The sequence below is a fragment of the Giraffa tippelskirchi genome, chromosome 12, assembly GCF_054371585.1.
Source record: "Giraffa tippelskirchi isolate mGirTip1 chromosome 12, T2T-mGirTip1v1.2.pri, whole genome shotgun sequence".
NCBI classification, from domain to species: Eukaryota; Metazoa; Chordata; class Mammalia; order Artiodactyla; family Giraffidae; genus Giraffa; species Giraffa tippelskirchi.
In genome coordinates, this window is record NC_137286.1 from 149951283 (window position 1) to 149979222 (window position 27940).

At 44.0% G+C, this 27940-nt stretch overlaps 1 protein-coding gene across 5 annotated transcripts; it reads left to right on the forward strand.

Annotated features, from left to right (window-relative positions):
- Nucleotides 1–1002: 1002 nt before the first annotated feature.
- On the forward strand, nucleotides 1003–27884 carry CDC16 (cell division cycle 16). Of its 5 annotated transcripts, none has more exons than XM_081550952.1 (18): nucleotides 1003–1177; nucleotides 2279–2333; nucleotides 2431–2528; nucleotides 3825–3863; nucleotides 4117–4257; nucleotides 6419–6578; nucleotides 7480–7571; nucleotides 8055–8188; nucleotides 8922–9001; nucleotides 9975–10024; nucleotides 10932–11005; nucleotides 12700–12825; nucleotides 17824–17976; nucleotides 19232–19295; nucleotides 21634–21695; nucleotides 22612–22747; nucleotides 24269–24359; nucleotides 27408–27884. In XM_081550952.1, the coding sequence occupies exons 1-18, from the start codon at nucleotides 1130–1132 to the stop codon at nucleotides 27665–27667; spliced, it is 1863 nt and encodes a 620-aa protein (XP_081407078.1). In that variant the 5' UTR covers nucleotides 1003–1129; the 3' UTR covers nucleotides 27668–27884. The 5 variants fall into 5 exon arrangements, with proteins under 5 accessions (XP_081407078.1, XP_081407079.1, XP_081407080.1 ...); XM_081550953.1 differs by having other exon boundaries at nucleotides 2282–2333; XM_081550954.1 differs by lacking the exon at nucleotides 17824–17976.
- The last annotated feature ends 56 nt before the right edge of the window (nucleotides 27885–27940 follow it).

Genomic DNA, 27940 nt, shown 5'->3' on the forward strand with positions numbered 1-27940 from the left:
GACCCCATGGACTGTAGCCTACCAGGCTCCTCCGTCCATGGGATTTACCAGGCAAGAGTACTGGAGTGGGGTGCCCTTGCCTTCTCCGTCCCTCTACTAGACTGAACATTTTACATGTACAGAGATTGCTCTCAAGTAAGCACAGAACTTTCTCATCTTTGCACAGCTAACTGCTGGCACCATGTTATGCACATTATGGAAAACGTATTTGTCAAATAGTTTCTTTTTGCATTCAAATTGTCAAAGGTGAGCTTTTAAAGGCAACTTTATTGACATATCTTTCACATACCATAAAGTTGAAAGTGTAGCGATTGTGGCTTTCAGTTTATTCACGGAGCTATGCAGCAACCACTACAATCCATTTTAGATCATTATCATCACTCTAAAAGAAATCCCATACCTTTTAGAGGTCACTTGTCATCTGCCCAACCCCATATCTCACTGCAACCCCTGACAACTACTCTCAATTCTCTATCTCTATTGATTGGCCTCTTTTGGATATTTTATTTGAATGATGTTAAAGAAAAAAAGTATTCAAATGACATTCCTTACGGCACTGTAAGATTTTATTCAAAGGTGGGAAACTGTCAACACGGATACAAGGACCTCTGCGATGGAAGTTTGCAGCGAGGGAGAAACGGGTTAACTCAGGACGCAGCACAGGCGAGTGGGAAGGCGCAGCCAAGGAGCACGTGTGGGTCCCTCGGGGGAAAAGGACTAGGGGGAGACTTCGGACCTCACGGGGCTCTCCCCGAAAGCAGGCCACGGCGATCAGACATCACCTGGGAGATCGCAGTGGATACAGAGGGTAAAGAATGGGGGATTCCGGCTACACCGACATCAGAATTCTTGCAAGAACTGGACGATACAGAAAACAACGTAGGACTCCGAAAGACAGCCCTGGCCACCAAAAGGGCAAGAGAGCCCCTCGGAACCCACGGCGCAACGCCCGTTTCCGGCGCCAGGAGGGACGCGTTTGCACAGGGCTTCCGGGGCGGGGCCAGACGGGAGCGGAAGTCCCCGGGCTCCGCGCGCGGTCCAGTAGGGTGGGCGCGGGCGCCGGGCGCGGCAGGGGTCCGCTGGGTGGGCAGCGGGACGCGGCGAGCGCGCCGGGCCCGGCCCCTCAGCCATGAACCTGGAGCGACTGCGGAAGCGCGTCCGGCAGTACCTGGACCAGGTGGGCCGGCTGGGGACGCGGGTGGGGCTCTGGAAACGCGGCACCGGCGGCGCGCGGCCCCGCGGCCCTGGGCTTCGGTTCGGGCCGGAGCCCTGGAGGGGGCGTCGAGGGGGCGCTGGGCGCCGGGCGTGTGTCGGTGCCCCCAGCCCGGCCCGAGGTGTTCAGCACACGCTTCGTACTGAACGCAAGTCGAGGGGTGGCCTGTGAACTTCGCTAGTAAATAGAAAACGTTTAAAGCTTAGTTGTCCTTCTTATTTGGGCAAGTTTAAGTGAATAATGATAAAGACAAACTTGCAGTGTCAAAATCAGTGCTTTAAGTTCGTGCTAAACTGCAGCTCTTCCTGCGCTTCGCCTGAATGAGCATCGGTGTTTAAGGGAAGATGTATTTCCAGAATCAGCAGCATCACTTGAGTCTACGATGTCACCTAGTTTTTGTAAAATGTAGGTGGTCCCAATAAATTGAAAACCAAGAAGAGGAGAGAAAAGCCTGTTCACTGTGAACTGTTAGGAGTTGGGTGTGAAATATTGTTGCTGGTTGTTTGCAACATTCAGAACGCTGTTATTTTGGTTTGCCTTAAGTCAGATGAGTTAACCAAATGCTTCCTGAGTACTTTTCCTCTGGCTCTGGGGATGTGGTCAGGAAGGGGACAGGCCTGTTTTCAGCCTCTAGGCACTAAGGTTGGGCAGATCTGTGACCCTCCTAGAGCATCCCTCCTCCCACATTGATTGGCAGCAGAGTTCCTGGTTTGCATCTAGGAGGCCTGATTGGGCAAAGACTGAGAAACTTGCTAGTGATCACTTTAGCCACTTCCTTAGATACCTGCTGATGTACTTTTTCAGAGTATAAATTGTTTAAAAATCTGCCTTCTTCAACTTGTATGTCAACAGTCTTCCAATAATATTTTGATTTTTTTTGTACCACTGAACTAAAACTCACCTGGGATAGAAGATAGAGATATGATTGATACTATATGTTAAAAAAAAATGCTGTATTGAGATGTTGGTTTGTTATGTAGTATTAAAGCCTTCTAGTAATACTAGCCATCTGTTTAAACTATTGAAACAACAGGGCAATTACTGCTTTTTCTGTTTTTGATGCAGCAGCAGTATCAGAGTGCTCTATTTTGGGCAGATAAAGTAGCTTCACTCTCTCATGGTAAGTGACAAATTCTATTTTTTCTGATTTCTTTATCCTTAAAAGAACTTTCTACTTCACCTTGCACCTCTGACCGTTGATGTAATTTTCCCTGCAGAGGACCCCCAGGACATTTACTGGTTGGCTCAGTGTCTTTACCTGACAGCCCAGTATCACAGGGCGGCTCATGCACTTCGGTCTCGGAAACTGGACAAAGTGAGTGAGTCCAGAGGTGTTAAAAGCTTTCCAAAGGTGTTAAAAATGTCGTTAGATTAGTATTTTAGGTATATGTTCTTTTTATGCGAAAATACTTTAAAGAATATTTTAAAGGATTCAATTTCTCTTATGAAATGTAAAGAGAAATTTCTTGTGTGTTTTTCTTTTTGGTCTCAGCGTGAGGCTTGCAGAATCTTAGTTCCCTGAACAGGGATGGAACCCATGTCCTTTACATTGGAATCGCCAGGGAAGTCAAAGAGAAATGTTCTTATTCCTAATCTTGATCACTTTGTTTTTCCCTCCTGCCACCCCCACCCCCCAGTCACTAAGTTTTGACAATACTGTTTTCTAAATAGTTTTGAAAGTATGGCTGTTCCTTTCTGTCTGATTACCACTCTGCACATCAGGCCTGTAATTTGTCTGTTTTGTTGTCTTAGCTTCTCTCTTTTGTTCAATAACATCTTTCCCACACCCCTTTCCTTGTCTCCCGTTCATCCTTTAAACTCTCACAGGGTGGTTTTCCTAAAATAGATCTGATGACATCACTCACAGCACCACTCAGTGCTTTCCCGGTACCTGCAGGATTCCCTGGTGGCTCAGCTGGTGAAGAATCCACCTGCAGTGCAGGAGACCTGGGTTTGATCCCTGGGTTGGGGAGATCCCCTGGAGAAGGGAAAGGCTACCCACTCCAGTGTTCTGGCCTAGAGAATTCCATGGACTGTATAGTCCATGGGGTCACAAAGAGTCGGACATGACTGAGCGACTTTCACTCACAGGATAGTCAGATGCGTTCATGGACACCCCCCGGCACCACCAGGTGCTTTGTGATGTCTCTCCAGTTGTCACATAGCCGCCGCCACCGTCAGTGCATGGGGTGTGTATACAGTCATGCTCACTGCTTGGAGCTCCTGAGATGTGTGACAGCTACTCAGACGCAGCGCTGGGATGCTGACCAACTCTGAAGTTACCTTCTCCCCCCTGGAGGTGTTTCCTTATTCAACTGGCTAGTATTTTTTTAATGCAGTTCTTTCATAGCTTATAAAAGAAACTGTGTGTTGTATTTATGTCTCTCGTGTTACAACCTCCTTGAGGCAGGTCCTTATTCCTTTTTGAATTCTTGGTGCTTGGCAAACAGTAGGTTCTTGATGAATATGAGTTAAAAAGACTTTTTTTCTCTGTGAGAGTAAAGGGGGAATTATGAAAATAACTTTCATCTTTTTTTTGTTATAGTTTTCTTTTTGATTGAAGATACATGTTATCTTGATCACTTTTTTGATAGATTAATTTCTTTTCTAGTTGTATGAAGCATGTCGCTACCTTGCAGCTAGATGCCATGTAAGTATGCTTTCATTATTTGGTAGAGGTTTAATGCTGTGAATCTTTGCATCCCTCACATGAGTGTGAGAATTCAGTATACCGAGTCTCCATTTACTAAAAGCTGATGTGCATGAAAAAAATTCTACTTTAAACATTTTAAATTTAAGTAATGAGTGGGTACAACACTCATTACCCTTTAAAAATCTACAGTGACTGTGTATCTAGTATCAGAAGTCATAAGTGACAAAGGCTGTTTCTGTTTTCTACACAGTTTGCTGCGAAAGAACATCAGCAGGCTCTTGACATTCTTGACATGGAGGAGCCGATCAACAAACGGCTGTTTGAGAAATGTTTGAAGGATGAAGGTGGCTTGAAAGACCCCTCCAGTGACTGGGAAGTGTCACAGTCCTCAGTAAGTAGTACAGTAAGAAGCTTCAGTGACAGCAGTAAGAATTGCCCACAGCAGAGGACAAATGTAAAGCACCTTCTTTTACTTCAGGATAATCGTCTTAAAATAGTTGGGCTGCCAACTTACTTGATTGTCCCAACCCAAAAAGATTCTAAGATATTTCTGAGCCATCAGTTAGAAGTTGTAATTGTGTCCTCAGATGCTTGAATCTGAAATAGGCAGACTTAAGCTCTTTCTTCTCACCTTTGATGTTTTAAATTCCTTCCCACTTTTCCCTTCTTAACTGTGTTTCGGCAGTTAAGTAGGTAGGTACCCCCAAGAAACCTTGCTTACCTTAGATTGTTTCTTTCCAGGAAGTGGTTCGATGTTACTATTTGTGTTGTTTTCTGTATTTCAGTTTGTGTACTTCATACCTGTCTGAAATTGCAAATGCCTGCTGGCAGAGATTATATAATATAATAGATAACGTTCACAGTCAGATTGCTAATCTGGACTGTTATTCTTTTCTTAAACAACTTGCTTGAAGTGTAATTCACATAACATGCGGTTCATTCTTCAGAAGTGCATAGTACATTGGTTTTTAGTATATTTACTGAGCTGTACAATCCTCGCCATAATCAATTTGAGAACACTTTTTTTTAATTTCAGCAAGAGACCCTATATCACTTAGCTGTCAGCCACCAATTCCTTCATATTCCAGTTACTCTGCGTAACATATCTATGCAGGAACTTGGTCACTCTGCTGTTCAGTATATAATGGTGGGAATACTAAACATTCTTAGGTTTTTTCTTTTGAAGAAACACATTGTTTCTTGTGTGAGGAAATGCATTTATGAGCGAGTTGAAGATTATTACCTTTGGACCTCTTACACATTAACTGCTAAGAAACGCTCGATTTGTTTTTAATGCAGTATTTACTTTATTGAGTTGACTTTTTTTACTAACTCACAGATACCGCGTAGGTCTCAGGCCCTCCCGCAGCGCCCTCTGCTGTCTGTGGCCGTAGGTCTCAGGCCTCCCGCAGCGCCCTCTGCTGTCTGTGGCCGTAGGTCTCAGGCCTCCCGCAGCGCCCTCTGCTGTCTGTGGCCGTAGGTCTCAGGCCTCCCGCAGCGCCCTCTGCTGTCTGTGGCCGTAGGTCTCAGGCCTCCCGCAGCGCCCTCTGCTGTCTGTGGCCGTAGGTCTCAGGCCTCCCGCAGCGCCCTCTGCTGTCTGTGGCCGTAGGTCTCAGGCCTCCCGCAGCGCCCTCTGCTGTCTGTGGGTTGTGGTCGGGGATGAGCCCCTCCCCCATCGCCAGTTCTCCGCACGCACCTGTGCTCAGTCGCTCGGGTGTGTCCTGCCCTTTTGTGACCCCGCGGGCTGTAGCCCGTCAGGCTTCTCTGTGCAGGGAATTTTCCAGGCAGGATTACTGGAGTGGGTTGCTGTTTCTTTCTCCAGGGGATCTTCCTCACCCAGGAACAGAGCCCCCGTCTCCTGCATTGGCAGGCAGATTCTTTAAGCCGCTTGAGAAGCCTAATGGCATCTCTGGACAACCTTTAAGCTCACTTACTTCTTTTTTGAGGTTCAGAATCGGGAACATAAATCTGGTTTCTACATCCTTTTGTTACGGGTAGTGGTGAGGTGGCTGCTGTGTGAGCTGCTTACCATGTGCTGGCTCCAGATGGTGCCACCTCTGCCCCTTACAGAGCCTGTGAGTTGGATGAGGAGAGGGAGCTGGGGTGAGCAGTTGGAGCATGGTCCAGGGTCACTTGGGAGCAGCACAGCTGGGACTGGCGCCCACCTCTCTCCGGTTCCCGGAGGCCTGTGCCGCGTAGCCGCCGGCTTTCTGGCGCTTCCTAAGGCTCGTGCCGGAGACACGCGTGCCACGCCGTCTTCACGTGTCCTTCATCTGTGTGTGCTCCGTGTGCTCTGAGTTACTGCCCTCTGAGGCAGAACAAGGATGAATAAAGGGGCAGGGACGCATAACCTAGTTATAAAGGTGTGTTGAAGTGAGGGAGCCTAGGGAGGACAGATGACAGAAATTTCACTTTGTTTTTATGTTTCTATTAATGTATATTGTGTCTGACCCCGAGATGGAGTGAATCCTTTTAGATGTTAAAAAAAAAAGTCTTCGCCTTCGGATACTATATGATTTTTGACCATAGTATGTGACTTATTTTTCCAATAGATAAAGAGTTCCATTTGTCTTTTACGAGGAAAAATCTATGATGCTCTAGACAACCGAACCCTTGCTACCTACAGCTACAAAGAAGCTTTGAGGCTTGACGTGTATTGCTTCGAAGCGTTTGATCTGTTAACGTCTCACCACATGTTGACAGCCCAAGAAGGTTTGGAAACCCAGGTGTTTTTATGTTTAGCACAATTAATATTGTTTGTATTTTGTTTTTCTTCTGAAATTTATAGACTCGATAGCAGGCTATGTACAGGTGTTAAATAAAGCTGTTCACGTCCTTCCTGCCTTTAAACATGGAGCGCGTTGCAGCGCGTTGTGCAGTGTCTCTTGCAGCCAGTCTCTCGATGACTTGAGGTTGTGTAAGAATTCAGGATCTGATTCGGGGATTCTCGACATGGCTACACTTTAAACCCCGAGGAGTCTGACAAATAATCAGTGTGCAGGTCCCAACTCCTGACCCGTCAAGTCAGAATCTGTGGTGGGACCCTGGCATCAGATGGTTTAAAGCCCCCAGATGGTGCTGAGAGCCATGGACCGAGTGTGTGGCCGGTGGCGCGAGGTGCCTGAACGTGGGAGCAGAGAAGGTGGGGATGTATGAATCGGACTCGGACACATTTTGCCCTAATGAGTTGTCCTCAGCCTGTAGCTTTGTTCCCTGGAGGACGTTTGGCAGTGTCTGGGGAGAGTCTGATTGTCTCAGCTTGGGGGCCTGTGGGGGTGGGGGTTGGAGGTTGCCCGTGGAATCTAGTGGGTAGAGGGCAGAGCACAGCCAGCTCGGCAGAGATCATCCCCGCAGAGTCCATCGTGCTGAGGCTGGGAAAGTGGCCTGCTGGCTGTCAAGTCTGGGGGTGACTAGAGTTGCCTGAAGGTTCGCACACAGCCATCGTGCGGTTGTCATCACCTGGATCTTAGTTTTCTGTAGTACATTTGATCTTGTTATTTTCTCTCTTGAGTTCTGTATGCTTGGACCAAGAATTATAGAAGAATAATTTTTGTTGCTGATTTTTTTCACCATAATTACTGAGGACATTCTTTTTTTCGTTAATATTTTTTAGAAAAAGAACTTCTCGAATCACTACCTCTTAGCAAGCTCTGTACTGAAGAACAGGAATTACTACGTTTTCTGTTTGAGAACAAGTTGAAAAAGGTAAGGTAAAACACCAAGTTAGTATTTGCTTTATATAAGTATCGTATTTCTTTCTTTAAATTTGGCCTCTATTCTTTTATGAGTTAAGAATTTAAACATTAATTTTTATTAGCTTAGCACATTTGCAGGAATACACATAGGTTATTTTAAATAATATGATTCCTAATAAAGCTTTCAAAAATATGTCTTTCTCCCAGGAACAACTCTTACTTTTAAAAGATGAAACTGTCAGATAATGGGATGATGTAATGAGGGTTTTTTCTATGCTTGCTGTACTTCTATGTTGTAAAATACTTCCTACCATGGAATTCTGTGATAAAAGTGAGAAGAGAATCAGACTTGTGAAAGGAGTATTGGTAACACCCGAAGTTGGAAGTTCGAGCTTGTCACACCTGTTGTGTGTTAGACATTGAAACATTTGGGTCGGGTTGAGTGTGCCTTCAGTGCTTCCCACTGAGTCATGGTCGCGTTCCTCTTTTTCAGTATAACAAGCCTAGTGAAACTGTCATCCCCGAGTCTGTCGATGGTTTGCAGGAGAATCTGGATGTGGTCGTGTCTTTAGCTGAAAGACATTATTATAACTGTGACTTTAAAATGTGCTACAAGCTGACTTCTGTGTGAGTACATCCACTTACTTTGCAGAAACATAGAGTATAGTCCGCTTTACAGGAGCAGTGTGTGGACATGCCTTCTGAATAATGGCAACTGATGGGTGAGCCTTTGCAGAGTACAGAGTGGGTATTGTCTCGAAAGAGCAGTCCTCAGACAGAGGTGTGCGCACATTTGTTGCTTCATGTCTTTAACTCGGGAATGTCCCTGTCCCTCCCTGGTGATAATTTGCAAGTTTGGGAATCCCATCCTGGCACGTGTTTTATAAAGTCCATTCTTTGTTGAAGTAGAGACGAATAAAATCCTACAGGGACTGAGTGTCAGGCTCACTTGCCAAGCCTCCTCCCCTACAGTCAGTTCTGTGTGCATAGTTTACATTTGTCTTTGGGGTTGCTTAAAATCCTTGAATTCACAAAAATTTTAATTGACAAGTAGGATTCATTTAATATTTCATATTATTTTTGTTCTTTCTAAATAATTAGACCATTTAAATTATATCTGTTAATTTAAAGTAAATGTTTATAGGGATGTCTATATTTATTGCTTCTGAATAAATCAGGATTTTCACTTTCATTTATAACCTAATCATTGCCTTAACTAAGAAAGTCTGAGACTAATGGAGTTAAGAAACTGAAAATGTGTAATGTGGAAATGACTGTTTGAATAAACATAGCTAGTTGTAATGAGTGCTGTTACATACTGTTTGTACCTACATACATAATGTGCTGCTTTAACTTTCAGAGTGATGGAAAAAGATCCTTTCCATGCAAATTGTTTACCTGTACATATAGGAACACTTGTAGAGCTGAATAAAGCAAATGGTAAGAATATTTTAAAGCTAAGAATTTTTACAACAGAAATATTCTGTAACTGGAAATTTTCTCTCGAGTCCTGGGTAGTTGCAGTTGCAGGTGACAGCTGGTGGAAGAAGTGCTTGTCAGACTGGCCAGTGGTCTGTCTTGTCATTGCAGCAGGACACACTTTCTTTATCCCTACTTTCTGCTTCCTTTTTTAAATGTAATCTGTGCTCCAAGATGTCATAACTTTAGAGTGTTGGGTGGCAGTTTGCCTTTTTCTTTTCTTGTAAAATCCATAAGAAAGCTGATATGGCAAGAGTCAGTAACTTTAGAAATTGTAAGGGGGCAGAGTTTTTGTTAATGTTTTCCATATTTTAACATTTCAGAAACATTTAGAGTTTGACTATATTTGCCCTTACGTCTTCTAAACTGAACAGTCAGCTCTGTCAGGAAGGGTGGCCTGGCACTCCAGCTCTAGGCTTGCTGCTCCAAGCTCCACCCATCGATCTGCAGCATCGGGTCTCCTGCGTGTTTGCTGGGGGCGCAGGCTCTCTAGCTGCCCTGGTCTTTGTGTCACTCAGGAGGAACTCGCTTGGCTGTTGCGACAAACGGGAGAGTTTGGTCCACCAAGCTGGTTGGGAGTGGTTGAGATGGTCTGTGATGGGCCCCCGGAGTGAGAGACGTGGGCTTGAAGGCAGGCGAGGCCCTCTGAAGTGACCGGAGCGCATGCAGTGCCCTGTCCTGTGCTGCTCGTCCAGGCTTCTGGCCCCTCTGCTGCCCACCCCCGTCGTGCCAGGTGTGGGGTGGGGAGTAAAGGGCAGCCTCAGTGACTGCTCCGTGAGTTTCTGTGTTGCGGTAGATAAATGAAAAGTGTAAAATCAACTGCTGTGAGAACACTGTATGATTGTAAAGAGTTGTGACTGGGGGAAAGTCATATCATAAAATTCATTTGCTATGAATAATTTTGTTCTTTTTTTTTTCTTTTTCTCTAATGTAGAACTTTTCTATCTTTCTCATAAATTGGTGGATTTATATCCTAGTAATCCTGTAAGTAAATATAAACTTTTTTTCCTTATAGTATTTTTTTCTTACCTAAACTTTAAGAAAATACTTAACTAGTGTTTAGACAGAGGTTAAATTTAAGTTGATATAAATGTTTTATTTTAAGTTGTTGGAACAGAATCTCCTAATGGTTTTGATAATTACAAGCAGTGTTCACTTTTTCAAATCACGAAAGTATTTTTTTAGTATATAACTTAAAAATCTTTATTTTTTATGATTATAGGAGTAATACACGCTTATCATTTTAATGCTTAACATACAGAAAAATTAAATACTAAAAGTGAAAGTCATATATCTCTCATAAGCAAGTTAATACCTGCTTGGTATTTCTCCTGCTGCATGTATGATAATTTACTGAATTATGCATTGAGTGAATCATTGCGTCTTCCAAACTGCCATGGATCAGAACGAAGACGTAGAGATTGAAAGTGGAATCAGCAACTATGTGCTTGAAGACAAAAGTCAGGAGTCAGGGTTTAAGGCTCTGAGAAGAATCTGCACCCCATAGTGGAAACAGTTTATCAAGTGGAGAAATCAGTGCAGGAGAAGTTAGCTAACGAGGTGGGGGTCTATAGACCCAAGGTGGGGCCAGGAAGACAGGACGAGTCCAGGGCCTCGCGCTTGAGATGCTGCAGGAACACGACGGGGGGCGCCTGGAGCAGCAGCCGTCGAGAGTCTGGTCTCTCTTCTCCCAGGATCCTTCGTAGTCAGCCTGCGCAGGGAAGGTTCCTTCACGGACTGGAGTGTGTGATGGCACCCAGGACCCTTCATAGTCAGCCTGTGCAGAGAAGGTTCTGTCATGAACTGAGTGTGTGATGGGACATCTGACTTGTTGCCGATTCCCAGTGCAAGGTTACATGCTTTTGATCATGGTGCATTTTAAACTTTTTAGGTGTCTTGGTTTGCAGTGGGATGCTATTATCTCATGGTTGGTCATAAAAATGAACATGCCAGGAGATATCTCAGGTATGAACTTAACTGTCTTCCTCCCTCTGTAGGGAATCTACAGGCAGTAATTTCTTCGTCATCTGCTTTAATATAGTAATTTGTAGTACTTTAAAAGCAGTATCAAAGAATAAGTGTTTTCTTCAGATTTTATTCAGTTGCATCCATTGTGTTTCCTGCTCTTTATAAGATGCTGTAAGGGGAAGGGGAGAGAAAAGTAGTCAGTGGTATAGACCTTGTTTTCAAGGGGCTTATGATATATTTAAATTTTTATTTATAAATGAGCATAAATATGAATAGGGAATAATAGGAAATATTTTGGGAGTTGGTTATTTACAGAGATAGTATTAACCTCTTACTATGAGGACTTTTTTAATAACTGTGAAATTACATGAAACTCTTTGTGAGCTTAGGGTCACTAAATGTGACTGTAAAACAGAATTCTTGGGGACTTCCCTGGTGGTCCAGTGGTTAAGACTCTGCTTCCACTACAGGGGGCACAGGTTCGATGTGTGGTGTGGGAACTTGCACATGCCACGCAGCGCAACCTAAATAAATAAATAAAAAATACTTAAAAAAAAAATGAGAGTGCTTGGCAAAGTGGACAGGTTTATGTAAGGATCTGCTGTGGTATTAGCTTGAGGTGCTCCATGCAGCCCAGTCCAGCTGCCTAACCAGTGTTATTCAATTACTCAAGTACAGAAAAAGCTCTAGTAATACCTGTGACTTCCCTCCATGCAAACGGAATAGAAAATGGGTCTGTGGTAAAGTTCATAAACTTTGGACACAGCCTTGATTTCTAGCTCACATGCTGCCACTTACTAGATATGATTCCTTGGGCGAGTTCATTCCTCTGATCCTCCCTCTCCTGTAAAATGGGGAGTGATGTAGCTGTATGCTGTGATTGTTAAGAAGAAGATACGATGACAGGAGAGGATCCTGCACTAGGGAAAAAGTTAGAGCACTCTGACTATTTGAGTGTTAAGCACTTTAGGAAACACATGCTCGTGTGTTTTGGGAGCAGGATGATTCGTGTCACAGCAGTTGTCTTTGGTTTAGTGCGCTTCTTCAGTGATGAATTCTGCATGAAACAGGGACCATCTGGGTGAAAGAAATCTTAGAAAATAAAATGCTAAGAAAGTGGAGATCTTGTCCTTTATATTTTTCATGTTTTGTGATCTGCTGTCTTGATTCCTAGTTGTGGGTCACCTAGTTGAAGACTGTGTAAGGCTGTGTGGTCCTGTCCGTCGAACCAGCATGAGTCTCCCAGGCATCTGTGGGGTGTCACTTAATCTTTCCAGCCTCGATGTACTTACCCTTAAACATAAATGACCCTGAAAGTTATTAGGATTAGATGGTGCATATGAGGCACAAAGCAGGCCTTCATTAGATGGTTGCTGCTGCCACTGGTTATCTCCTCCACTTTGAAATGAAACCCCTGGGTTAAGTAATATTTGTAAAGTCGATGCAGAAAGCTAATGGGTTCCACTACATACCTAGGAAGTTGTGGACCTCTCCTAAAATTACTTAAAATTTTGCCTGTACTATTAAGCATTATTTTATTTCAAGTGAATTAACACAATGTTACATTAATGTTTAATACGTTGACAGCTCGTTCATTGACATAATTCTGATGTCCTTGAAATCATCAACTTATATTAAATTAACCTAACAACTTCAAGTATTACACACGTGAATGAAATTTCATCTTTTAGCAAAGCTACGACGCTGGAGAAGACCTACGGGCCGGCGTGGATCGCATACGGGCATTCGTTCGCGGTCGAGAGTGAACACGACCAAGCGATGGCCGCGTACTTCACAGCAGCACAGCTGATGAAAGGGTGCGCAGGACAGGCTGATGCAGCAAGTGGGGTGTTGGTACCACCGTCTCGGCCACTGGGTTGCTAACCGTAGCGTGTCTCGTTAGTAGCTTATGCTTGTGAAGTAGCTATGGGGGTGAGAGAGAAGAAAGCTGGTGTGAGTTTGCCGAGTAGTTTATCCTAACCAGCACAGAGGGGAGCTCACACATCAGCTGAGGGAGCAGAGGAGGGTGGAAGCTGTTGCTCACATGCTCGTACAGGAGTGGCAGGCTCCACAAGCAGGCAGATTGCTTGTATCCTGCTTCTGCGCAGAAGGTGTTTATGTGGCTTCATTCATGATTCAGATTCAGAACTGAGCCTGCCAGTGCTGTAAATTCATGCCAGTGTTAAATGGGTTGATACTGAGCCCTAACAGCATGTTGCTTTGCGGGGCAGAGTACTGCTGTTCTTCCTGTTGACTCTCTTCAGGTTTGCACTAGTTTCACTTTGCCCCGTTCTCTTGTGCAGGCTGCTTCTGCCGGCCGCAGCCATACCTCTGGTGGGGAGGTGGTGGGAGTGCCAGGGTACCTGCTGATCTTGGCCAGTTACTCAGCTCCTGAGAAACAGGAGCAGCAGCAACACTTAGGCCTAGGCTGACTGTGAGGAGGAGGAGTAAAGAAGATTCTAGTTGCAGACTGGGATCAGTTTCTGACACAGAAAGCACTCAGTGAGAGTTAGCTACCTTGTTTGCTTGAATTGCATTTGTTAGGTTTGATTTCCCGGCACTCAGTTCTGCATCTGTATTATCTAGGGTCCCAGCTTTTTTCAGTGTATTACATTTTCTATGTATGACTTTGATATCTAAGTAGCTATCCATGAATCTATTATAAAAGACACAGCTCCCTAAGAATCGTAGTCTTTCAGGCTGCCATAACAGAGACCATATTGGTTTAAACAAAAGGAGTCAGGTTGCTCCTGTCTGGGAGGGTGGCCGGCCGATTTGGTTCCGGGTGAGGGCTCTCGTGCTGGCCTTCCGGCGGCTGCCTTCTCACTGTCTCCTCACACATGGGGAGCTTGGTCTGCTGTCTCTCGTAGGGTACGAGCCCTGTTGTATTGGGGCCCCACCTTTACACCCTCATCTAACCTTTATTATTCCCTCACAGGCCCTCTCTCTGAGTGTAGTCACTGGGGGCCCGCATGGGGCCTAAGGTTTGGGGGGAGACCTACGTTCAGTCCATAAGTCCATGATCCTGACATATTACTAGTACAGTCCTCCACATTACAGGTGTTCAACCAGTTACTGACCCACCTAAATGGTCCTCGTACCCAGTCCATCCTGTTCACCAAGACTGCGAGATGCTTTCCAGTGCTTTGCTGAAGCTTGGCTCACTGTCTGCACGTACCTCTAATCTGTCAATCTGGTAAACTGCAGCAAATAATAATAACTTACTGTGGGTTGTTTCTTCAGAGCCAATGCTAGAGTCTGCGAGTTTTATTTTGCTCTTCTGGGTGCTCACAAACCCAGAACAGTTATTACTAACGGTTACTTGTTAGTTACTAATCAAGAGTCAAAACCAATAGTTAATTATATGATTAACACTTTTACTGTTTCCCAGTCGAGCACTTTTCTAATTTTCACATCACCTCATCAGGATAAGCATTATTTTCCTCTCAATTTTACTTCCTCACCAGAATAGCTTTGTATCCCTTAGCTTACTGTGTGTTTGGTTCATTGTTTGGAATTGCATACCTGTGTTAAAATTTTCTTTATGACTTGTCGAGCCATTGGTTATGTAAGAGTGTGTTGTTTAATTACCAGATATTTATGAATTTCCCACATTCCCTTCAGTTATTTCTAATTTAACTCCAACGTGAGTGAAGATCGTACTCTGTGATCTCAGTGTTGTAGGTCTCTCGAGGTTCCTTACAACCTCGCACGTCTGTCCTGGAGGACACTCCGTACCAGTCCTCCCGGTGTCCGAGCGCCCCACTCCTGCCAGCGCGCTGCTCGGCTGCCTGGGTCCCGCCGGGCCACGGTGTTGTTCATGGCTTCCGTGTGTTGCTCCTGCACCTCGTGATTTCATTCATGATTGCAAGTGGGCGTGGGTTTCCCCTCGTCACAAGTAGCGTGTTCCTGTGAAACCTTTTATAAGCTGAAGTTGTGGAAATTTTCTTTCCCATAAAAGCAGATACCCTCTTCATATTTCCGTTGGTTTGCCAAAACACTTTCATGCACACGAAGTGGCGTAAAGCATGTTTTCAAATGGCAGGGGATTTCCTCATTGAAGTCTCCCAACTGTTCCTGTTGAATTGTCTTTCTCCCTCCAATTGTGGCAGTTTTTCCTACTAGCTTTTGGGTCTCTATTGTTAGATTCTTCATGGATTTACCCTTTTATCTTTGTAAAACATCCTTAGTTGTTTCTAGTAACAGATTTTGTCCCAGTTTGTTTTACCTAATGTTTAGTGTAGCCATTCCTGCTTATTTTGGTTGCTCTCTGCATGGTGTATCTCTGTCAGTCTTTTCAGTTTCAACTTGAGTCTTTTGAATCTAAAGTGTGTCACTTGTACACGACAACTAGTTGGAATATGGTTTTATTATTGATTCTGCCAATTTCTTGGCTTTTGTTGGAGTTTTATCCATTTGTGTAAAATGTAATTAGTGATAAGGTAGGATTTATGCTTGCCGTTTTGCTCTGTTGTTTAATATGTTACATCTTTTTTTGTTCTGTTTCTCCTTACTGCCCTTTCTTTGGCTGGATACTTTGTAGTTACCAGTTTAATCCCCTGTTTTTTTCACATAGTACATTTTTTGAGGTTTTAGTTGTTATCTTGGGGGGTACAGTTAACATCTTAAACAGTCTAGTTTGGATTAATACTGACTACTGACCAGAGTACTTTCCAACACTAACAGCCAGTTTTCTGATTCTCCAGACGCCTGCTGAGCCCTACAAGTCAGTTCAGTTCTCACACTGGTCCTGGGTCACTTGTCCTTCTGACTGACTGGCTATAAATCAGGTTCCCACAGCTCCTCCTTGGATCTGATTATTTGCCCGAATGACTCACACAATTCAGGAAAGTGTTTTGTTTATCATAAATGATGCGACTCAGGAAGAACCAAATGGAAGAGATAGGCAGTGCAGGGTCCGTGGGTAGGAGAGCATGCAGCTTCCAGCTCTCCCAGGACTGTGGTGTGTTCACCAGCTTGGAAGCTCTCGGAATCTCGCAGTCAGGAGCGGTTACAGGGTTCAGGCTTCAGCCTCCCTACAGCAGGTCTGTGCATGGGGCTGAAAGTTCCAGTCCTCTCAGCACCTGGTCTTCCTGGTGACCAGCCTCGCTCTGAGTCCCCATTAATATAAATTGGGTGTAATCAGGAGGGGCTTGTTGTACATAACAGAGGACAGACCTCTCACTCAGGAACTCCCCAGGCTTTTAGGCGGTCTGTGCCAGCAACCAGGGATAAAACCAAATGTGTTTCTTACTTTATGACACCAACTTAATTTCAAGTTCAAGAAGAGCTGCAAACAGAAGTACACTTATACTGTCTTATCCTTACCTGTGTAGTTGCTTTGTCCAAACTGTTTTTCCCTTTGGATTTGAGTTACCAAGTGTCTTTGTTTCAGCCTGAGGACTCCCATTAGTATTTCTGGTTGGGCAGATCTGCAAACAACAGATTCTCTCAGTTATCCGTTGTTGTGATGATTTCAGTGTGTAATGTTGTTTTTCAAAGAAGCTGTGAGAAGGAGAGCAGGTATATATTTATGTCCTTTGTTGCATTGACCTTTTTTTGTTTACTGTTTCAAGTTCTCTTCATTTGTTCCTGTGAATTTGAGATACTGTCCAGTGTCACTTTCTTACTCCAGGACTCCTTACATCCTCACTCCAAGATACTATCTGGTGTCACCTCGTTACTCCAGGGCTCCTTACTTCCTTTAGTCCAAGATACTATCAGGTGATATTTCTTTATTCCAAGATACTATCCGGTGTCACGTCATTACTCCAGGACTCCTCACTTCCTCACTCCAGGATACCATCTGGAGTCACTTCCTTGTTACTCCAGGGCTCCTTACTTCCTTACCTCAAGACTCCTCACTCTTAAGTGTCCTTACTCCAGGATGCTATCTGATGTCACTTCCTTTTTCCAAGATACTGTCAGGTGTACTTCCTTACTCCAAGACTCCTTACTCCCAGACGGCCTTTGCTCCCACCACTTCCTTTGTGCTGTTCCTTTGTGCTGTTAACGGTACACATTACATTTCTGTATATGTTAGGCCTGTTAGTCAAGAGAAGAAATGTAATCACCTTTATCGGCACTCTGTTTTTTAGGTGGATTTGAATTACTGTCTGGGGTCAGTAATTGCCCCGTTACTTCCTCCAGGTCTGTGTGTAGAGGCTTCGTGACACTTCTGTAGGCAGCACGGTTGTAACTTCAGTTGTGATTCTGGAGCCTGGCCACCTCCAGCTGGGTGGTCAGTGCTCACTGACATTGTCCAGCCATCTTCAGGGAGAGGTCATCTTACTGTGCTTACTGTCTGACAGCATGAAGAGATGAAAATTCAAGTACAGTTAGCTCCTCTGCCTAGTCAGAGGCTATCAGAATGGAATATGACGTATTCCAAGCTCTTTAGCGTAGACCTGCTGATAACCCGATGCAGTGGAAGTCCACTCAAGGGCGGGGCTGGTTCCATAGTGGGAGGTGGGACTGAGCACAGCCGTGAAGGCTCTATGTTGCTGAGTCAGTGAGAGGAAGACAGTCTTGGCACACATGGGGCCTGCCCTTCTGCTTTACAAGGGTTTTGTTCTTGTCTTTTTAGTGTAGAATAATGGAAGATAAGGGTAAATAGGTTGCTGATAGATTCTAGAAGTGGCAGCTAATTATTCTAAAAGCCTAGTAGATATTCATTAAATATTAGTAAATGAACTGTTAGAAAAAAGCTAAGTGCTCTTTTTGGTATGTTAAAATAATTTTGCAGGGGCAGGATTTGAAAGTCTGAATTCTAAAGTTTTAAGTGTTGAATATGTGAACTTTTCCAATACTTTCAGGTGTCACTTGCCAATGCTTTATATTGGATTAGAATATGGATTGACCAATAACTCAAAATTGGCTGAAAGATTCTTTGGCCAAGCTCTAAGCATCGCGCCAGAAGACCCTTTTGTTATGCACGAGGTTGGAGTGGTTGCATTTCAAAATGGAGAGTGAGTACTGAAAGGCTTGAGTCCTTTTGTTCCTTTCTGTAAACAGAGCAAAACCTTGATCCCCAGAGTTTACTCTTTACTGGCCAGTGACTCTCGATAAGATGTCTTATTTTAGAGGGAGGTGGACAGTTAAAAAGAAGTAGCAACCATTACTTTGGAAGTCTTTAAAAATACTAAACCGGGGTTGTGGCCCCCTTTACTGTGGGCTGGCACAGGCTCTTAAGTCCAGGCCTGGACACTACAGGGTGGTCTGGAGGCACTGCAGAATCCCTTGTCATCTCTTTGTTGACCAGGCATTGGATTCATACATTTGAGAAAGATTTCTCACAATTTTGAAACAAACATGTTTCCCTTTTAGTTACCAGTTAATCCAAAAGTTAAACCAGTTACAAGTGGCCCAGTCTCTTGAGTCTCCTGGTCAGTAGCTGAGGCTTGCTGTTGTCTTAGATGTTTACAGAGCAGGCAGTTCAGTGTCAAACTGAAAGAACTGCCTGTAATCCTTTGTACTAAACTATGTGTAAATTTTAAACCAGTAAATTAGTGCCACTGTGGTGTCCTTTGTGGTGTTGGTGTGTACTCTAAAAACTGGGTTGTCTGATCTTTATGAGTTTGGAGCCTTTTAAAATAATGTACAGTAATAATTTCCTACAGTCAATTTAGTCGTAGTCTATTTTATGCCCCTCCGCTGTCCCCCTCCCCCTTGTGCTTTTCTTGATTATTTCACAGTTTAAAATGATCCCCAAGCAGAATGCTGAAGTGCTGCTTGTATCCTAAGTGTAGGAAGGCTGAGATGTGCCTTGAACAGAATGTAGGATTAGATAAGCTCTGTGCAGGCAGCAGTCACGGTGCTTTTGCTGTGAGTTCAGTGTTAATGAACCAACAATATACGTTAAGTAAGACGGTGCCAACCTGAAGCATCTGTGAAGCAGATCCTTTGAACGGTTGGTGAACCTGTGAGCAGAGGAGCATAGTTTTTCCACTGGGAGCAGCGGTTCGGTGTCGGCTAAGCCGCTGTTCACAGTGTCTTTGTAGAACCTGATTACTCAGAATAATAAGAATATGCTGTGTCTCCTAAGTTTTGAGCTCTTGTGATGTTAATGCCATAAAAGTAATCATCTGTCTCACTTGAATTCTAAAAAACTATTCATAGAAGTTTATCTCATTTTTATGATTAGAAGATAATTCAAATATTCTCAAAATGTTTATACATGCCAATTTTGAATAAACTGCAACTTTCCTCCCCCCTCTATTTTAGATGGAAAACAGCAGAAAAATGGTTTCTCGATGCTTTGGAAAAAATTAAAGCAATTGGGAATGAGGTATTCTATATAATATCTGTAAATACACAGACACTCATAAGTGTGTTTAGTATTGAATGAAGAAAATAATATTTGTCTTGCCTAGAATATAATAGCCTAATATTTATCATAGCAAATGTTTGTTAGTATTTGACTTATCATGGTATGTGGTGAAAAATGAGTGTGAGAGGGCAGTGGTTGGCTGTTCGCTTCTTTGGAAGCTCTAGTTTTGATCTGTGGGTATAATCAGAAGGTATTTGATGACTGCAATAGGGAGAGTATGTGATGGTCCTGGAAGGGGTTGGGCACTGTCGTGTCTGACTTGTCCTTTCTTTGTGATGAATGGGTACCTGTAGCAACAGATCCCATTTCTGCAGGAACAGGGCCAGGTGTAATTAAAATAAGACCTGTCATTGTTCTTCCTTGCCTGGCATTTAAGATATGTTTAGATCTGTAACCAGGCTCTGGCTCATGAAAGATGCATGAATTTGTGCTTCCAGCTCTCCTGGATGTGTTAACACTGATATTATATTAAACGTGGCAGCTTTGGGCCCCGTGCACTTCCGTAGGTCAGAGGTTTGCATGTTGTTGCTCTTTGTATCCTGATTATTTTTGTTCATACCCATGTTGTCATATTCTGTCCAATTGCCACTTCCCATGTCTTTCTGTTCCGGCCCGCAGGAACACTTACCCACAGCACACAGCTCCTCAGCTGTCAGTTTCTTCTTACTGAGGAGACAGATGGAGCTCCCCTGGGCTCCCTTCCAGGTGACAGTTTACTTGTCCCTGTAGACACAGCTTTGCTTACTTTGGCCTCTTGTCACATGAACTCAAAAACACTGTATTCTATGTGTCTGCACGTTTGTATATAAGCGGGTCGTCCACAGTTCAGTCTTGGGTGGTCTGGATGATGCATGTGTTTTTGTTAACACACGGTTGTGCTTGTCACCTTGCCCATTTTCAAAGGGTTGAATACCTTAGGGTCTTGACCCTCAGACTGGAGCAGCTCATCGGCATCACCTGGGAGCTTGTTAAAAGTGCAGAACCTTGTGTCTGCTGAACCAGAATCTGCAGTGTTAGGAAGACCTCCAGGCGATGCTCATGCACAGAGAAGTTTGAAATGCACTGTTGCAAAGCACAGTTGAAACTGAAATTATAATTGATGATCTGAAGGCACTTTGGGAAGTTCTTGCAGACATTTAAAGTAATGGTCTAAATGCAAAAGCACAGTACTGTTAAACTTTCCAAGTACTCATTAAAAAGTTACATGAGGAGGCAAAGATACTGTGTGACTTTGTTGTAAACGTCAGCAGATGTCAGAGTAGCCGCAGCAAAGCACTTGTGCCTAAGAATCATAGAGGATTTGTTTCTTTCGCGTGGGCAGTGCCTCCCAGGGCTGGGCTCCCGAGTTAGCGGGTGGTCAGGTCTGCTGATTGACTTGGTCCTGACTCGTGGCTGCCTGTCAGCTGTGTCCTGAGCTCTGAGCTAGGTGTTGGCAGGCAACAGAGAACAGGTTCGATGTTGACTGCCCTCAGATCAGTGCGGATATAAATTGGCAGTAACAGTGCAGTGCACAGAAAGGGCTGTGATTGAGGAAATAAAGGAACCTACACAGACTTGGGAGTGGGTCAGGACGGCCTTCTGGGTTCAAGGAAATGCACTTCAGTCCTAAAGGGTGGACGCTGGCCAGGCAGAAGTAGGGGGCAGGGCATTTCAGGCATTGCAAAGGGAATGTGCAAAACTTCAGTATGGCTTGGGTTTTGAGTTCACAGAGAACATCAAGAAACAGGGCAGGAGGGCGAAGTGTGGGTCTCCAGGGGCCTTGAAAGGACCTGAGAGTTAGCAGCTCATCTTGAGATGGTGGTGGGACAGGAGCAGCTCTCACACGGGCCACATGGTCAGACGAGACTTGTCAGTGGTGGGGGTGGAGCTCTGTGAGGAGTCTGATAAGCAGGTGGTTCCTGGAGGGCTTGGGGTCGGGGATGGCATGGACGTGTGTGGGGCACTCAGGGGGGTGATGTTCTGGAGCTGGGATGACGGGGCAGAGGATGAGGTTAGCATGTGACTTGTTGGATTTGAACTGCTTGTGAGATTTCTAAGTAGAAACGTGTGCTAGGCAGATGGAGAGTTCTGAGCTGGAGGCACAGAATATGGACGTCTTTAGGCATAAACTGTGCTAATAAAATAAACCTCAGCAAGTGTCTTCCAGTAGGAGAGATGGAGAAGCCACTAAACCTTCTTGCTCAGTGTTGTGGAAGCACCAGGAGAGAGACCCTCGCACAGCTAAGTGAAGTCCTGCAGTGCAGATGGGTCAGGGTAAAGCCGCTTGTGAATCGTGGTCTGATGTGCTTTGTTTTAGGTGACAGTTGACAAATGGGAACCTTTGTTGAACAACTTGGGCCATGTCTGCAGAAAACTTAAGTAAGTGAAATAAAGCATTTTTCAGAAATATTCTTTGTGACTAAAATTTTACTTACTCTTGTGTAGCTATTTCCATAATTTTTTTTTTTTCTATTTCCATATTTTTGAGATCCTTTAGTTTTCTTGTACTTGGCTCTTCAGATATAGCAAGCAACAGAAGAAATGTTTTTATTACCTTTGTTAGTATAATTTTATTTTAGAAATATATTGAGAATAATAATAACTTCTGTTTTCTTGGATTAAAAATGTTTACTGTTCAAAATTACTTTAGAAGAATTAGGACAGTAGGATCTAATTAAAGCCATATCCGTATCCGTATCCTAACTCACTGTTTTCCTCTAGATACCAGTTTTACGGAGTGATAATTGGTATGATATTAGATGACAATTGAAAGAGAGACTCTTTGGTTAAATAAGTTTGGTAACCTTGAAGTTACTCAAAATTGAGCAGATTTTTCAGGATATCTTGCAGTCTTTACTGTGCATGATGTACTGCAGCATTTCCCAAACATTATTGTACGCGAAACCTTTCTTCACCAGGGTTTTTACAGAGCAAGTATTCTAGAAAAGTTGGGGAAATGCTGCTCCAGGTGACTCCTGTGTGCCTTAAAGCAAAACCATGTAGTTCCTTGAACCACCCCTGGCCTGGGAGGCTCGCCTTCACCTAACAGAGGCCTTGCTGCGTGATGGGGCCAGGCCCAAGAGTCAAGCGTGGGCGTCACCCGGTAGCCCTGTAGGACTGTCCACACTCGGCTGGAAGACAGGCAGACACACTGAAGTGGGTACACGGTGGATGTGAAGGGTGTTGCCATGTAGACTGTTACTCTAACATAGGAAAGGGTTTCTGTGTGTGCCCATCTGGGAAAACCAGCTGTACCCACTGACTGCTTCTCTCTTCCTGTTCTCCCTCCTCATAGGAAGTATGCTGAGGCCTTGGACTACCACCGACAGGCCCTGGTGTTGATCCCTCAGAACGCGTCCACCTACTCTGCCATCGGCTATATTCACAGTCTGATGGGCAACTTTGAAAACGCTGTGGACTATTTCCACACTGTGCGTCTTTCGTTTGTACCAAGAGCTTTAAATCTGGTTGAGAGTTACCACTTTTTGGAAACATCTTTTCTAGGCAATATTTTCTTACTTCAGAAAAGTGCAATTTAAAATTTACGTTTTGAAATTCTTCAGGCAACCTTGCATGTTACTCTTTTCTTTGCAGAGAAAAGTGTGTGAGTGTCGTATAGTTCTCACCGCATTAGAGCAGATGTGAGCCTTACCTGAGTGTCTGTCAGCGCGGCTGAGCTGGGTGCACGTCTAGGGAGCCCTTTGGGAACTCCAGTCTTTCTATTTATGACTTAAAAGTAATTGCCTGAGATCATGTGAATAGTTGAGCAGAACTGCTGCATGCATCATTGGGAAAGGCTCTCTCCTTAATCCACATGCAGTATTTGATCAAATCTAAGCCATCATTAATAATTAGAAAGCAAAATGATTATATCAAAAATTATGCTGCCATTTAAACTTTAATGTAATTCTTTTCCTGTCACTTTGGTTTTTTTGTTTGCTTAGAAAAACATATTAGGACATAAATTTTTGTCAGGGATCACTCTAGTATCTACATAAAAAAGAAGATAACAAGTGAAATTGTTAGGATATTCAGTTCTTCACATTCAAAGTTTGGTTCTTCTGAGTCACTTTTGTACCAAGTGATCAGTATTCCTGTTTTCCCAAAATTGTGTCCGCATGCTGGTACACATGCCCCCTCAGGTCTCTCCCAGCCATGGCATTGGATCTGCCAGAAAGTGTCACCAGAACGTTTTTGGATAATGCCCACAACTCAGTGCCTTCTTTGGGTGTTCTTCAGGTGGTGTGCGGTCTAGTCTGTACCACTGATGTGGCTGCCAGGCCCACACTGCTGACACAGGCGTGCTCACCGCAGTGAGACCAGCTGACAGCAGTAATGAGAAGTCACCGGGTGAAAGACCTCCAAAGTTCAGATACTAGAATTTGAAAAAACGTGGGTCTTCAAATTGATGAAGTAACTATATTTGGAGAAAGAGAAAATATGAGAAAATACAATATTTCAAAGATAAATTAGTGAATGATAGATTTGTAACTGATTTGCAAGGGTTGATTAGAGATTTCAGGGAATATGAAGTCCTGAGGTACCACCGAGATGACCAGATACTTGCTGAGCAGGCAGGAGTGTGGACTAAGCAAGTTTTCTAGTTTTTGTGACCTTTCAAATGTCTATACTTGAGTGTTGCATAGTTTATTTCTTTTCTATGTTTTAATTAATACAGAAGGCTTCGCGGGCCTTTTTAAAAGCCTTCTGTAGGGCGGCGTTTCAAACATAAAGAGACAGGACAGTGTGATGACCCTCCACGTGCCCATCGCCCGATCGGAGCAGTCATCAGATGACAGTCGTTCATGCTGTCTGTATCCCCACTGACCATCTCCCTTCACCTCTATCCTGAGTTCCCTGGAATATTTAGAAATGAGATCTGTGGCAATGCTTTAAGCCAATCAGAAAGAAACAGATTTTCTTGTAATAACCAGGCTGAATCTTTTCTGCAGGCCCTCGGTCTTAGGCGAGATGATACATTTTCTGTTACAATGCTTGGTCATTGCATTGAAATGTACATTGGTGATTCTGAAGCTTATATTGGTAAGATTATAATTACTCTTATTGATGTTGTATTCCGTATTTTAGATTGTTGTATATCTCTGTTTAGGTTTCTCAAATTCTCATGTAAAGTTCTAAGTTTGTTCGTCTGATCATTCTTGCTATAGTAATATCAAGAAACTCCATTTATTTCAATGGAACAGCGTGTGGGGATTAATGATTCATGGCTTCCCTTGGGAAGGGAGGGAAGATCCCCAACCCAGGAGAAGGAAATGGCAACCCACTCCGGTACTCTAGCCTGGAAAATCCCATGGATGGAGAAGCCTGGTGGGGTATAGTCCATGGGGTCGCAAAGAGTCGGACACGACTGAGTGACTTCACTTTCACTTTCTTTCACTTTCTACGATTCCTTCACTTTAAAGCTGAGTACTCGCTGTATGCGAAATACCACTTTAGAATAGGTGTGACGTACAAGAATTAGTCTATTTGCATAACTGAAAAAATCTTGAGAGATTTTTCTAATAAGTAAATGCTTTACTGTTTTACAATGCAGAATATAGCATGTTAATCTTGGCACTTCAGTGGACCGTTAAATTGGCTTATGTTCACATTTCAACGCTATGTAATTCTTTAAGTTTTTATAAATGATTAGCAAGTCATAAGGTAAGTTGGTATGGAGTTGTTGGAAAAGACGCTGATGCTGGGAAAAATTGAGGGCAAGAGGAGAAGGGGGTGACAGAAGATGAGATGCTTGTATGGCGTCATTTACTCAATGGGCATGAGTTTGAGGAAACTCAGGGAAATAGTGATGGACAGAGAAGTCTGGTGTGCTTCAGTTCATGGGTCACAAAGAGTTGGACATGACTTAGTGAGTGAACAACAGCAAGAACTGCAGGGGTAAGTTGATGTGGAGTTGTGCTCGCTTAGTCAAGAACATTGTGAAGCAAAGAATGTTGCAGTGAGGTTACATCCTGAGATCTTGGGGTAGGCAAAGACTTCTCTAACAGGATACAAAAGCCTAAGAAAAAAAAATGTTAAATTAGGCTTCAATAAAATTAAAAACTTGAGAGCAAACAGGCACATTATAGACCAAGAGAAGTCCCTTACAATACATCAAGTCATCAAAGAACTTGTCCAGAATACAAAAAATCCTACACATAATCCTACAATAAGAAAAAGTACCAAAAATGGGCAAAATACTTGAACAGGAGTTTCACCAAAGAGGATATTCAGAGAATTACAAGCAAATGAAGGTGCTCAGTATCATTACTTATCAGGAAAGTGAATAAAAGCCATGAGGAGGTATCACTATAAACCTGCCAGAATGGCTAAAAGAAACAGATGCTGATAGTGCCTGGGGTTGGCGGTGGCGCAGAGCAGCTGGACTCGCACATGTTGTTGTTGCTGGATTATAAACAGGTCAGACTCTTTGGAAAACTGTTTAACAGCACATCTGCTGAAGTTAAACAGGCCTGTTGTTGCCCAGCACGCTGCTCTGGCCAGCAGAGACATGCCATTTCCCACAGCCCTGCAGGTTGGTCGGTGACTCGTGTGCTGGTCTTTCCCTTGGCAGGGCTGGTGGTCTAAGATGGTATGCACAGGGGAACCTCGCTGGCAGAGCTGAGCCCCTCCGTGGGTCTTTAACCCAGGCTTCTTTATAGCATGGTGGTCTCGGGGCCTGAGGGAGAAGAACTAAAGTTTCAGGGCCCCCTGAAGGCTACAAATTGCACAAAATCATTTCCATCACATTCTTCTCATCACAATGAGTCATGGGTTCAATCCCTGATCCAGGAGGCCTCACACACCACGGAGCCCCTAAGCCCGTGCACCACGATGCCTGAGTTGGCGCTCTAGCGCTTGGGAGCCACAACTGCTGACGCCTGTGCTCCCGGAGCCCGCGGTCTGCCGCAGGAGGAGCCGCTGCAGTGAGAGGCATGCTCTCCACAGCTAGAGAGGAGCCTGTGCAACAGTGAGGACCCAGCACAGCCCAAAAGAAATGCATGAATGAGAACTGTTTACAAATAAAAGGTCTGGAGACCCAGTACTGAGTAAGACGGATGTTTGCCTGCCCTCATAGAGGTCTTACAAAGGAGATTTCTAAGGTTGTTCATTACATATTATTTTATTGAACATACAATGTTACGTTCGATTCATGTGTACAGCATAGTGATTTAACATCTGCGTTGTAAAATGACCACCACAGTAGGTCTAGTTAACATCTGTCACAACACAGAAACATTTTTTTCTTGAAATGAGAACTTACAAGGTATACTCTCAGCAACTTCTGATTATGTAAAACGGTATTGTTAACCGTAATTGCCATGCTGTACTGTTTTTGTCTTTAGCAGACTTGCATGTTATCTGTCAAGACATCTATTACTGAAAGCTACTAGTTTGAAGTCTGTAAAACTGTCATCTTGTTCATGTCAGAACAGTTGAACCTGTGCTAAGTCACTTTAGTCGTGTCCAACTCTCTGTGACCCCATGGAGCAACCCGCCAGGCTTCTCTGTCTATGGGGTTTTCCAGGCAAGAATACTGGAGTGGGTTGCCATTTCCTCCTCCAGGGGATCTTCCCAACCCAGGGATCGAGCCAGCGTCTCTTGGTTCCCCTGCATTGGCAGGCAGATTCTTTACCACTGGCGCCGCCTGGGAAGCCCTGATAGAGCTGGGCCTCTCCGTGGCCCATCCATTATTCTTACAATTTTGATTTGTGGAAAATCAGTGTGTTTCTCTGTGCCTGAGACTCGTGACTGTACTCGGGCCAAGTGCCAGCCAGGAGTTCTCCATCTGCAGCTGCTGAGGAGGTCCTGCCCACGGGCTCCTGTTGGTGCTGACTCCCTTTGGGGTAGCAGGCGGCTGCTGAAGCCCTGGAGCTGAGCCTGCCTGTGCCTCTGGGAGCCTTCCCCACAGTCTCCCTTCATCATAAAGATCCATGGGGCAGAGAGACATGGGAACATTTATTTTCCTTAGCTATGCATGTGTTCTTACAAGGACTTGTGACCCAAATGATAGAGCAGTGTTATGTATTGCTGGAAATGACAAATGGGATTTTCTGTTTTGTTCTTACTGTGGTGTGTCTATCTTTTTAGGTGCAGACATCAAAGACAAACTAAAATGTTACGATTTTGATGTGCATACAATGAAGACATTGAAAAACATTATTTCACCTCCATGGGATTTCAGGGAATTTGAAGTAGAAAAACAGACTGTGGAAGAAGCAGGGCTTGCACCACTAGAAACCTCAAGGAAAACTCCAGATTCCAGACCTTCCTTGGAAGAAACCTTTGAAATTGAAATGAATGAAAGTGACATGATGTTAGAGACATCTATGTCGGACCACAGTACATGATTCCAGACTAGTCCCAGTTCCCCTTTGTCTTAGAGTAAGTCTGTTTCCTCTCATCCTTGTCTTAAACATTTCCAATTTCTCAACATGCATCCGGACCCCACCTATGCATTTAGGAGTGGATACCTGCCTTAAGAGATTGGATTGCACACTTTTGCATCAGATGTTTTCTGAATCTACAAAATAGTAATGCAAAGTGAAATAAAGAAGGTAAACCATCTCTTAACGTCTTTTTTTCAACAGGCTTTTATTTGGGGCTAATTTTGAAGTTACAGA